The sequence below is a fragment of the Rhinoderma darwinii genome, chromosome 11 (genome assembly GCF_050947455.1).
Source record: "Rhinoderma darwinii isolate aRhiDar2 chromosome 11, aRhiDar2.hap1, whole genome shotgun sequence".
Classification (NCBI taxonomy): Eukaryota; Metazoa; Chordata; class Amphibia; order Anura; family Rhinodermatidae; genus Rhinoderma; species Rhinoderma darwinii.
Window position 1 is genome coordinate 80,429,446 of NC_134697.1, and position 13,870 is coordinate 80,443,315.

The window sequence follows — 13,870 nt, forward strand, 5'->3', positions numbered from 1 at the left end:
TTTTCTCTCGCCGCGATTATGAGAAAATCGCTACATTTCTAAATTGGAGCTGCCATGTTACAAGAACTCTGTCCAACTAATGGCCCAAAGTGGAGAGCACAAGAGGTTATTTCTTCAATAATGATGAGGGCTAGGTATATGGGTATAAGGCTGATACAGGTCCATTTTGGATTACTGAGGTTTTGCATTATTTTTCCTACTATAACAGTAACACTAATGACTAACTTCAATTACATAGGCCATTATATATATAAAAAGCAAAACAAAACAACAATCTATACAATGGTCCATATTCTGGGTTTTCCACCTTTTTGAGAAATTAGTTGATATAATTTCGATATTCCAGGACAATCCAATTCCAAACAGTAAACTGGAAACGTTTCCTAACTTTGATCCATCTGTGACTTGTTTATGTGGCGTTATTGTTCTACAGTGTTAACTTTTCTACCGGCATTGAGCTCTTTGCCGGCATTTTCTCACGGTAATTTAAGAACATTCACAAGAAATAAGCAGACACTTTCCAGTTGTGTGACTCTACATCAATGACTGTTTGTCTAGTAGGCCAGGTTTATTTGATAGTAAATGGAAAACAACATGGTGAAGAAAGAATAAAAAAACTTCTACAACGCAAAGGTTTGGGATTCAGTAGAAAGTATAATGGACGCATGTTCGTCATGTGTGAATCGGGCCTATATAGTCAAGTGCTTTTGTATAATGTCACTGCCATATAAAATTATGTGAAACCGACCAGCCGGGAACTCGTTATAGGATGGCAGCGTATTCAGGACTTGAGATTACTGCCTACGTAGTCTCACAGGAAGACACCGAGGGCAAATGTACATATGGGATAATCCGTTATTCCTGCACCTTCTACCGCTGTCACATTATTGTACTTTATTGTAACACAGAGATGCCGCCTGGTTATTGTTTTATTCATCTCGCCCTTCTTTAAGACAGATAGTACATTCCATATGTGACTGGTGTAGTGAAGCGTCCGGGAATGGGTAGAGCAAGTCTTTGTAAGGAATTAGGGTGTCCATACGCTGAAGTTGGTCCTAACTGGGCGCCGAAAGGAAACGGAAGAGCAAAAGAGGGCAACAATGGCTTGGTAGCCATTTTCAGCTTTTCCAGTTCAGCCTCCTGTAGCCTTTTAGCCTTCGCTCGTCTGTTTTGAAACCAGATCTTCACCTGAGTCTCTGTGAGGTTTAAAGAGCTGGAAAATTCGCCTCTTTCTGCAATGGACAGGTATTGCTTCTGTCTAAATTTTCTCTCCAGGGCCAACAATTGAGAGGTGGTGAATGGAGTTCTCGGTTTCCTGTTGTTTTTGTGCTTCCTCAGTGTGCATGGTGGAGGGCTTGAATGTCCTGCAAAAAAAATAAAATAAAAAAAAATAAACAGTATACGGCAGGGGTGGACAGCCTTTTCTGGTCCAGGGGCCACATTGTTAAAGTGCGCTGCTCCCAGGGGCTGCAGTAAAACTTAGAGGTACCGCCATCTGGGATATTTATGGCATATCTATTGTACATGCCACAAATGTCTGGAAGATGAGGTACCAATTTGGGGGGCATTTCATAACTCCCATAAAATGCAATGGAGAAATTGAGAGAACAGCATTCGTGGGTGGCCACGTCTCCAACCTTTTAAACGATCACTCCTAGTAAAATGAACACACTGCATTATGGCCAGTGCAGGGCCTGAGGGGGCAGTAAATGACAGAGGGATTCAAAGGGCACCAAAGAGGGAATACCAGTTATGCACCACCCCTTTAGGCGTGTGTTAAGCCTAACACAGTAACAGTTTATGTCCCCCCATAACCGTGTGAGACACATTGTGCCCCGTAGTAGTGCCAGCCACACGTTACACTCTATTACAGTGCCAGCCACACAGTGTCACTGGGAGTCACACAGAATGGCTTGGACACTATGAACCCTTTTACAAATCAACTTAACCTGCGATCTGAGGTATTGAAGGGGTTTTCCCATCTTGGACATTTATGGCATATCCACAGGATATACCATAAATGTCCGATAGATGCGGGTCCCACTTCTAGGACCCGCACCTATCTCTAGAACGGGGCCCCCTGACCCCAATCCTACCTTGTCCCGCTCCTGCTGTTCTCGGCAAGCTACTCTGTTTGCATAACTTGGGAGCTACGGAAACAGCATAGCTCGCGGTGCTTCATACCTTTAATGATTAACAAATAGGTGCCGTATGGCATGAAAATCATAACTTTCTCTTTTATCAACTGCCTGATCATCATTTTATTGTTTGTATTATATCTATCACATATTTACCTAATGATTTTAGGCACTATCTACAAGGGGCTCTATGGGGACTATCTATGCGTGCACTATCTACAGGGGGCTCAATGGGGCACTATCTACTGGGGGATCTATGACTGCACTATCTATGGGGGCACTATCTACAGGGGGCTCTATAGGGGTACTATCTACAGGGTGCTCTATGAAGGGCACTACCTACATGAAGCTCTATGAGAGGCACTATCTCCCGGGGGCATTGTGAATAACACTATAGGGGCACTGTGAGTGGCGCTATCTACAGGGGGTATTGGGAGTGGCACTTTTGACAGGGCACTAAGTAGTGCTATCTATCGGGGGTACTGTGAGTGGCACTTTGTACAGGGGGTGTGGTGCTTTACAGTGTTTGACACAATTGTATTCAGGGGCACAGGGTATGGTACTATTCTATTTAGGGTCGCAGTGTATGGAGCCAAAGATAGAGTGGGAAACGCTGCAGAAATGGATCATCGCCGGGAGAATGGAGAATAAAAGACTAAATAAACTACTAGAATTTGAAAACACATGAACTGTGAGTCAGTAAGTGTACATTTTTATTCTCCCTTTGACTGCGTTGTATCAGTACTAGAGTCACTGTATGATCTACAGGGAGATGATGGGTGCATCTCCCAGCATATCCTTACCATTGATCAGGCCATACTAGGGAAATGCAGTTTTACGCAGTCCAAACATATATGGCAGGGATTAAACTACCTTTGCAAATTATCTAGGGGTATTTGCGCTGGTATTATATATATGTACTGAACTCTGGTGATGTATTTATGTACAGAGTGTGGTTCTGTGCTGTATTTATGTACTGAGATTGATTCTGGTACTGTATTTACTCTGTGAACTTGAGTTGAGGTTGAGGGAAAAATTAATGAAGCAAAGTACAGAGATATTCTTAAAGAGAAACTTTCACCTCCCCATACATGTGCAGATGAGTGCAGCATGTAATGGGGAGGGCTGAACAAACCCTGGTGCACTTTATATTTTTTTTCAACCTTCCTCCGTTATTTAGATATCGGTGCCGTTATATTTGGCGCCCGATATTTAAATAACTCCCTCAACAGTCAACGTGGCGTGTACTGGCAAGGGGGCGTGTTACCATGGCTGAGACACTGTCCAATCAGATATGGACAGTGCCACAGAGAGCGAGCAGAGAAAGTGCACAATCTCTTTTTTCAACTTTAAAGATCAGTCTTTTTACCCGAACTGGCAAGGGGGCGTGTCACTGCTACGGACAGTGCAAGCGCTCCCCAGCTCATACACTGTCCGTAGCAGTGACACGCCCCCTTGCCAGTTCGGCAGACAAAGTACAAGACTGATCTCTCACTAGAGCTGAAGAGATGAGAGCGCGCATGCAGTGACACGCCCCCTTGACAGTTCAGGTGAAAAGACTGATCTTCAAAGCTGAAGAGAGCGATTGTGCACTTTCTCTGCTCGCTCTTGCTGTGGCACTGTCCATATCTGATTGGACAGTGTCACAGCCATAGTAACACGCCCCCTTGACAGTACACACCCCGTTAACTGTTCAGGGGGTTATTTAATTATCAAGCGCCAAATATAACGGCACCGATATCTAAATAACAAAGGGAGGTAGAAAAAAAATGTAAAGTGCCCCAGGCTTTGTGCAGCCCTCCCCATTACATGCTGCACCCAGCTGCACATGTATGGGGAGGTGAAAGGTTCTCTTTAATGAAAACCTGATCCACAGTTCTCTGGACCTCAGACTGGGCCGAAGGTTCATCTTCCAACGAAAAAATGACCCTAAGCACAAAGCCAAGACACCATAGGAGTGGCTTAGGGACAACTCTGTAAATGTCCTTGAGTAGCCCAGCCACAGACTTAAATCCTATTGAACATCTCTGGAGAGACCTGGAAATGGCTGTCCACCGACGGTCCCATCTAACCTGACGGTATGGGATATCCAGAGAAGAATGGCAGAAAATCCCCAAATCCAGGTATGAAAGCCTTGTGGCATCATATCCAAGAAGACTGGAGGCTGTTATCACTACGTACTGAGTAAACGGTCTAAATACTTATGTCAATGCAATATTTTAGTTTTACCTTCTTAATAAATTAACAAAGATTAGTAACATTCTGTTTTTCATTTTGTCATTATGGGGTATTGAGTGCAGAATGATTTTATTTTAGCACAAGGCCTCAACATAACAAAATGTGAAAAAAATTTAAAGGATCTGAAGACGTTCCGAATGCACTGTATGTACTGAGCTTTGTTCTGGTGCTGTATTTATGTACTGAGCTTGGTTCTGGTGCTGTATTTATGTACTGTGCATTGATCTGCTGCTGTTTATATGTACTGTGCATTGATCCCTATTTTTATATGCAAGAGTGTAGGAGCGCTCACGGACAGAAAAAAAAAATGGATGCAATACAGATGAAAAATACACTCGTGCACAAGCAGACTTACTCTCATGACCCCAGTTCACGATATACAAGTTTAATGCATACAATTATACTCTATGGTGACGGTTGCCTACTTTTAACGCATAAGTCAGGAGGTCTTTCCTGGCGCATACATTAAACGTAGGCCAAAAACATGATGTGAATGGGGCATTCACATCACATTTTTGGCCTACGTTTAATGTTACATCCGTCACCATAGATTATAATGGTATGCGTTAAACATATACATTGTGAACTGGGGTCATGAGAGTTCATGACATATCTGTTAATCTGATACCATTATAGACTATGGGTGACTTGATGCCACTATTAGGCATGCATTTAACGGATTCATCATGCATAGACTATTATGGTATCTGTTTAACCTCTTCCCGCGCTGCGCCGCAATAGTACGTCCTGCAGAGGAGTTAGTTCCCGCATCAGGACGTACTATTGCGGAGTAGTTCCCGGCGCACACTGTCCTAACGTACAGTGTCCGGGAACCGGGAGGTCAGCTGTCCCTGACAGCTGACACTCCAGCCTTGCCGGTCAGCGGACCATCGCCGCTGATTTCGGCAATTAACCCCATAAATGCGGCGACGGATTGCCGTCGCCGCATTTAAGTGGTTTGAAGCACATCGGCAGCCCCCACGAAGTAATCGTGGGGGCTACCGATGCTTGTCGTGGCAATCGGAGGTCAGATAATGACCTCCGGGTTGCCATGTACGGAAGCCTCGGAGGAGCAGCCTCCACCGGTCCTCCGATGCTTCCTGTCAGTGTGACCGTTACGTCACAATGACAGTTGGAGTGCATTACACTACGTGTGTAGTGTAATGTACTCTAGCAGAGATCAAAGCTGCAAGTCTAAGTGTCCCCTAGTGGGACAAGTGAAAAAAGTAAAAAAAAGAATAAAAATGTTTTAAAAAAAAAGTGTAAAAATAAAAGTTATAAGTTATATAAACAAACACTTCATTTTTTTCCTATAATAAGTCTTTCATTATAGGAAAAAAATTAACACGTTAAAAAAAGTACAAATATCTGGTATCCCCGCGTTTGTAACGACCCCAACTATGAAACTATAATGTTATTTTTCCCGCACGGTGAACACCGTGAAAAAAATCAATAAAAAACTACACCAGAATCACAATTTTTTGGTCACCACCCCTCCCAAAATAGAGAATAAAAAGTGATCAAAAAGTCGAATGTACCCGAAAATAATACCGATAAAAACTACAACCCGTCCCGCAAAAAACAAGCCCATACACCGCTTTTTTGACTGAAAAATAAAAAAGTTACGGCTCTCAGAATATGGTGTCACAGAAAATAAATTATTTTATAAAAAAGTGATTTTATTGCGCAAACGCTGCAAAACATAAAAAAAAACTATATACATCTGGTAGCGCCGTAATCGTACCGACCCGCAGAATAAAATATAATGGTCATTTATAGTGCACGCAAAAAATAAACTAAAAAACATTGTCAGAATTGCTTGTTTTTGGTCACCCGGCTTGCAAAAATTTTTAATAAAAAGTGATTAAAAAAAAAATCGCATGTACCCCAAAATGGTACCAATAAAAAGCACAGATTGTCCCGTAACAAATAAGCCCTCACGCAGCTCCAGTGGTGAAAAAATAAAGAAGTTCTGGAATATTGCGATGCAAAATGTGCAGAGCGTTCTAAAAGCGGGTAACATCCGACACCATTTTCAGTGCGACACCGGCCACACATCTATGAATTATTATTTATTTACCGCATTTTTATACCCTCTTATTATGCCCTGATGTACTCCGCACAGATTACATATGCCCCCACATTATAAACTGAAATACCAGCGAAACCCCAAACAGAAAAACTACCAAGCAAAATCTGCGCTCCAAAAGCCAAATGGCGTCCCTCCCTTATGAGCCCTGCAGCGTGCCCAAGCAGCAGTTTGCGCCCACATATATGGCATCGCCATACCCGGGAGAACCCGCTTAACGTTTTATGAGGTATTTGTCTTCAGTGGCACAAACTGGGCACAACATATGCACTAAAATGGCACATCAGTGGAAAATTGTAATATTCACACCATCCGCTGTGCATTAACCCCTTTGAGCACTATGACTTAATAGCACGTCATGGTGCGGGGGTAATGTATGGAGCGTCTCACGTGCTGAGCCCGCTCCATACGCTGTGGGCGTCGGCTGTGTATTAGAGCTGACACCCAGGACTAAGGCCTCATTTACACGAGCGTAATATACGCGCGTGCGACGCGCGTGCATTTCACGCGTCGTACGCACCTATATTAGTCTATGGGGCAGTGCAGACGATGCGTGAATTTTGCGCTGCGCGAGTGCGTTGCGTAAAACTCACGACATGTTCTATAATCGTGCGTTTTTCGCGCATCATGCACCCATTGAAGTCAATGGGTGCGTGAAAAACACGCATGACACACGGACGCTCCTGCGTTGCATGCGCGAAAATCACGCATCACTTGTTATGTCCATGAAAAAGAGTCTATAAAGCTGGACAAAGCAAACAAAAACTAGGAAGTGCTTGCGTTTTGACTGCGAGTGGGCAAGGCTATTGACTGGAGACAGAAGTTAGCTTCCACTGACATCTGCTGCCATGCCGCGTGGGATGGACGTGGAGCGCCTCATCGCCCTGGTCCAGGGCCATCATGCAATTTGGGACACTCGCGCGGAGGCGTACCACGACCGCACGGTCAAGGACGACGCCTGGGAGGAGGTCGCGAGGGAGCTTTTTGGCCAGGAGTGGAAGAGTGGCCGAACCCGGGACCGCAGTCGGTTGGGTGAGTACCAGGCTTTTTCTGTCAATGCAATGTCATCCCTATTGAAGAACTGGGGCCCTGTATGTGTCTTTCGCGCATTTGGCCGATGACCTTTTGTGGAGCAGGCGCATCACCGTGTACCACGTAATTGGCAGTGCAGGGCCCCTCATTTAAGTGAGAGGGCATAGTTCTTAATGGCGTGATATTTGTTTTTACTCCAACAGTCAAAGACATCAAAACACGTGGCGGAGCTGCCGTGACCAATTCCGCCGTGAAATGGGGGAAAAGGGACGCAGCGGAGATGGCAGATCGCGTAAGCGCCCTTATATGTACACGAAACAGCTGATGTTCCTGAAGGACATAATGGAGATGCGCACGTAAGAGATTCTGCTTTTGCATGTGTCTAATGTGTGTTCGCGCATGTCCTGTTTGCCATCGTGTTGTTGTGGGCATTGTTCTATATTCTGTTCTAACGTCATTTTCTCATTATAGAACCACCGACAATTTGGAGGATACGACAGAGGAGACGGACGTTGGAGAGTCTCTGCCGGAACCTCCTGCTGCCCATGTCCTGCCCCCTAGCCCCGAGCCGACACCCCTGGACCCCGCCCCTGGCCAGTCTGCACGGGCCGTCGCCTCTCCGGCTGAGGATCTCCCCGTGCGTGCCCGCACTCGCCGGCGCGGTGCTCAACAGGCCTCCACAGCTGGGCAAGTCGATACGCAGGTTCTGGAATATCTGAGGCGAGCCGCAGATGAGGACGGGAACGACGCCTTTGGGCGCAGCATCGTTCCCCTACTCCGGCTGGTCCCCATGGACCGCATGGGCCGTCTGCAAGCGTCGATCGTAACGTTGATCGACGCCTCCAGACCGCCCCACAATCCCAACCAGTGCTTCACGGCCATTGAGCAGTGGCGCAGTTTAGCCATGCCGGCCACCACGCCCCAGATGCCGGGCCCATTCCATCTAGGCCCCCAGATGCCACGTCCGCATCCCTATATGCGCCCTATGGCTCCCCACTTCCCTGCCCCAACATACCACGGGCAACATCAGCACCACTATGCTGGCGAGGAACAACCTCCACAGCTCCAGGTCCAGCATAGTGGTGCTGAAATGCCGGCGTATTCGTCCCCGGGCCACCAGTACCAACACCTTTGAGTGTGTTGAAGGACTGATATTTTGACGCCATAGTTGATTTTGATGCAGGGATGGCAACTCGCCGTCTTATGTATTTTTGATGTATATTATACACCATGTTGGTGTTTTTGTTGGTTATGCCATATGTTTGTGTGTTTTCCAAACACATTATTAAAAAAATGGATGTTGATTGGTTAGATTTCATGTTGTTTTTCATTGATACCCCTCAACACAATGTTTGAGCCACATTTCCTTTGGCTATACCCTCTCACACTTCTGGCCTTTGGGCCCAATGCATACACACGTGATATGAGGTTTTAGTTCATCTCTCGGGGTTTGACATGGTTTCCAAGAGGTGCGAACGTTTAGGTTCTGTCATGGGCCCCGAAGCAAACTAAGTACACTTGCAATTGGACTTTCCTAACTTTAGGCCGCACATCATTCTATCTCCAGAAAGAAGGTTGCCAACTTTCAAAAGTCCTGCTCAAACCCCGACAGATGTAAGCTCGCATCCCGCGTCAAGGGTCCTCATGTTTTGCAAGTCCCTAACCCAACACAAACCCCCAAAAAAACAAAAAACCCTGGCCACATGTGACGTGTGTAGTGAAGCCGCCAAACAACAGAGAACCCTTCAAAGGTCATCACGCACCCACGGGGCGGCTCCTGATCGACACTCAAAATATGCCGGCAAAGTATCCCTCACACGAATGCCGGATGAGAGAGATCGGCCGAGAGGAATAACCGGGACAGTGTGGCTGCTGCCTGCATGTGTTATGATATATTCAGCATCAAAGGTAGCATCATTAATGCACAGAAGTTATGCAGCCCGACACACGCTTCTATAACACGTGTCACATTCTGCATGGACAATTGCATTGTCGTCAGAAATACACGCCACCTGTTCGACATAATGCCAAAAGGCACATTCCACACTTCGACGAGCTCGGCAGAGGTGGAGATTAAGGTGCTAAACCTGCTTCTCCCAGCAAGCAGGGGTTGGGCCAGCTGGCCTATTTGTAGGCTGGCTTGCCATTAATCCCCTCTGCGTTTTTGACGCGCGTTGCAAACGCAACAACGCTGCGTATACGCAGTCAAAACGCAATGCGAACGGGTACAATACGCTGCGTTTTATGCGCGCGCAAAACGCACACGCTCGTGTAAATGAGGCCTAAGGGACAGGAACAGCGATCGTGCGGTTTCAGAAGCCTGTAAAAATAACAATATACTGCAATACATTAGTATCGCAGCATATTGTACCCGCGATCCTAAGGGGACTAATAAAATGTGTAGAAGAATTAAAGTTATTAGTAGTGAGAAAGAAAAAAAAGTTACAAAAAAAAAACCTTTTCCCATTTTTCTTCAAAAGTAATGTAAAAAAATAAACAGAATTGATATCGCTACGTCCGTAAAAGGCCGAACTATTACAATATACCATTATTTAACTTGCACGGTGAACACCGTAAAAAACTTAAATAATTTAAACCGCCAAAATCGCTGTAGTTTTCACTGAACGGCGGAAGCTGTAAAAACGAAAACCCCAAAAAATAGAATCAGATTTTTTTCCTATATTACTATATTTTCCTATTTTTTTTCAGTTTCCCAGTACTTTTTATGGCACTTTAAATGGTATCAATAGAAACTAAAATTCCTCCCGCAAGAAATAAGCCGTCACATCACTCTACTGACGGAAAAAGAAAAAAGTTATGGCTCTTGGAAGGCGGAGAGTGAAAAACGAAAATAAGAAAGCAAAAAATGGATCAGTCCTGAAAGGGTTAATTCATTTCTAATGAAAAAAATGCATGACCCCATGTGGGGTATTTCCGTACTCGGGAGAAATTGCTTTATAAAAATGGGTTGTTTATTTCTCCTTTATCCCTTGTGAAAATGAGAAAATTCAACATTTTAGTGGAAAAAAATTGTGATATTAATTTTCTCCGCCTAATTCTAATAAATTCTGCAAAAGACCCGTGGAGTCTAAATGCTCACTATACCCCTAGAAAAATTCCTTGAGGGGTGTTTCCAAAATGGGGTAACTTGGGGGGCTTCCACTGTTTTGGTTTCTCCCGGGCGTTGCAAAGGCGGCATGGCACCGAAAAACAATCCATCTGTGCTCCAAAATCCAAGTGGCGCTACTTCCCTTCTGAGCCCTGCTGTGGGTCCAAGCAGCAGTTTATTACCACATATGGGATATTACCGTAATCGGGAGACATTGCTTTACATATGTTGGGGTGCATTTTCTTTATTATTTCTTGTAAATATTAAAAATTTCTATGTTTTTTCAGAAAAAAGTAGATTTTCATTTTTACAGACTAATTCTAATAAATTTAGCGAAAAACCTGTGTGGTCAAAATGCTAACTATACACCTAGATAAATTCCTTGAGGGGTGTAGTTTCCAAAATGGGGTAACTTTTGGGGCGTTTCCACTGTTTTGGCACCACAAGACCTCTTCAAACCTGACAAGGTGACTAAAATATATTCTAAAAAAAAGGAGGCCCAAAATCCACTAGGTGCTCCTTTGCTTCTGAGGCCGGTGCTTCACTCCATTATCACACTAGGGCCACATGTGGGATATTTCTAAAAACTGCAGAATCCGGGCAATAAATATTGAGTTGCATTTCTTTGGTAAAACCTTCTGTGTTACAAAAAAAAAAAATGTATTAGAAATTAATTTCTGCAAAAAAAATAACATTTGTAAATTTCACCTCTACTTTGCTTTAATTCTTGTGAAACGCCTAAAGGGCTAAAACACTTTCTGAAGGCTGAATACCTCGAGGGGTGCAGTTTTCAAAATGGGGTGACTTCTGGGGATTTTCTAATATATAAGGCCCTCAAAGCCACCTCAGACTGAACAGGTCCCTGAAAAAATAGCCTTTTGAAATTTTCTTTAAAATATGAGAAATTGCTGCTAAAGTTCTAAGCCTCGTAACGTCCTAGAAAAATAAAAGGACGTTCAAAAAACGATGCAAACATAAAGTAGACATATAGGAAATGTTAACTAGTAACTATTTTGTGTGGTATTACTATCTGTTTTACAAGCAGATACGTTTAAATTTAGAAAAATGCTAATTTTTGCTAATTTTTTCTAAATTGTGGTGTTTTTCAGAAATAAATACCAAAATTATCGACAAAATTTTTTCACTAACATAAAGTACAACATGTCACGAGAAAACAATCTCAGAATCGCTTGGATAGGTAAAAGCATTCCAGAGTTATTACCACATAAAGTAACACATGTCAGATTTGAAAAAATCGGCTGGGTCCTGAAGGCCAAAACAGGCTGGGTCCTGAAGGGGTTAACATATACGATATGAAAGGCATTTGAAAAACGCAATGACCTATATAACACATATAATGATGCCCTACGTACACGTTTAGCATGTACAATGCAAAGTTCCCAACGTACACACTTTTTTAGACGTTTTTGTAGCTGTTTTTCCATAGAGTCAATGAAAACCGGCTCCAAAAACGGCTCAAGAAGTGACATGTACTTCTTTTTCGTAGGCGTTTTTTAATGCGCCCGTTTTTAAAAACGGCTGCGTAAAAAAAACGGCATTCTGCTTCCGGTTTTTCGGCCGTATATGGCCCGCAAATAAGCCGTATGAACATACCTTAAAGGTGGAAAAAGTTCTGAAATTATTCATCTTGTACTGATTTTGTAACATGACAAAAACTGGCATTGTTTTACAGGGGTGTGTAGACCTTTTATATCCACTGATATATATATATATATATGTATACTGCATCCATAAACGGAAGCAGCACTCAAGAAGTATAATCCAATAAACTTATATTCACCCAGTGTCCACAGGAGCAACGTACCACCCTCCCGGCGTGTATGTATATATATATATATATATATATATACACACACACACATACATATATTATATGCACTAGTCCTTCTCAATGATCATCATTGATTATATGCTAATTCATTGAGTAGGACTAGTATATATACTATATATGTGTATATATACAGTGCGTGTGTGATTGCATATATATATATCTAACACACACACACAATATATATATATGTGTGTATGTATGTATGTATCTATTCATCAGGGCAAAAGCAGGATTTTTAAAGGGCGTTTCCAAATGCATGCTTTTTTTTGTGGTTCCCTTGACTCGCTAGCGCTGTCAATTGTATCCAGAGTTTTTTTTGGGCAACTTGAAATCTCACCTGCGTGCGCCACTCATTTTGAAGTATCTTAGAAAAATTACCGAACCAAAGGGCTCAAACTGGGACCCTTTTGTTCTGAACATAGGTCTCAGTGTGGAGATCCACTGTGATATCTAAGGCTCTGTGCACATCTTGTTTTGACCCTACTTTTATCATGTACATCGGGAAATTGTGGCCCTAATCGCTGAATGGTCACACAGCAGGGCCAAAAGGAAGGGAGCAACCGGTGGCTTTCAGGACACATATTTGCGTAAAAATGTTTTAGGCCCAACTGCACATTCGTAGGGGCATTGAGCTGCCAAAACCATAGAAATCCCCCATAAACTACCCCATATTTAGGGTAATTCTCAAATTTTTTTTTATTTCAGAGACTGTTGTGGGGATGCTCTGGCATAGGAAGACCAGGGATTTTCGGTCACAAATTGCCTGGCATAAAAATTTGTCTGCTGGACACTTAATTCCAGGACCTCCTCTCCTATAAGAAAGTTAAAAAAATAATAGAGGGTAAAATTTGTGACCTCTGTGTTGATGCCCGGAGTCACTATAAATGGAGAAATTTGGGGGAGAAAGAAACTGTAGGATCGCATATTGCGGGAGGGACTGCATTACTAGGCCCTGCTCCTGACGGTCAGCGGTGACAGTTGCGTCCACCACCATAGGGCTGGGGGTCCAGTGGCAGAAGCAGAACTTCTCTCACTTTCTGAACAAAGTTCTTCCTCTGATGCAGTCTCCGCATCGCTGCCTGAACTGCTGGGGCACAGCAAGGTGTACGCCAGCTCTGCAGTGAAGATTCTGCGATTTGTGCGATTCAGGTCTGCTTTGCTAACTAATAAACGAATGAACTTTTTTTATTTTTATAAAACGAACAGAGAAAAGAAAAACATTATCGTAAACCGCAGCGAATAACCGCATATTCTAATAGCGTAATTAGAAGAAAAACGGTGCTCACAGGTGATCATGGGTAATCTGGGGTTGATCAAGTGTAATCTGGGGATGATCAAGTGTAATCTGGGGATGATCAAGTGTAATCTGGGGATGATCAAGTGTAATCTGGGGATGATCAAGTGTAATCTGG

At 43.6% G+C, this 13,870-nt stretch overlaps 1 protein-coding gene across 1 annotated transcript in view; it reads right to left on the reverse strand.

Annotated features, from left to right (window-relative positions):
* Nucleotides 1–517: 517 nt before the first annotated feature.
* Nucleotides 518–13,870, reverse strand: part of LOC142663973 (homeobox protein MSX-2-like) — a 33,818-nt gene continuing 20,465 nt past the window's right edge. Inside the window, exon 2 of the mRNA XM_075842834.1 lies at nt 518–1,364. Coding sequence (XP_075698949.1) covers nt 949–1,364 — 416 coding nt within the window. The 3' untranslated portion in view covers nt 518–948. The remainder of the gene's footprint in view (nt 1,365–13,870) is intronic.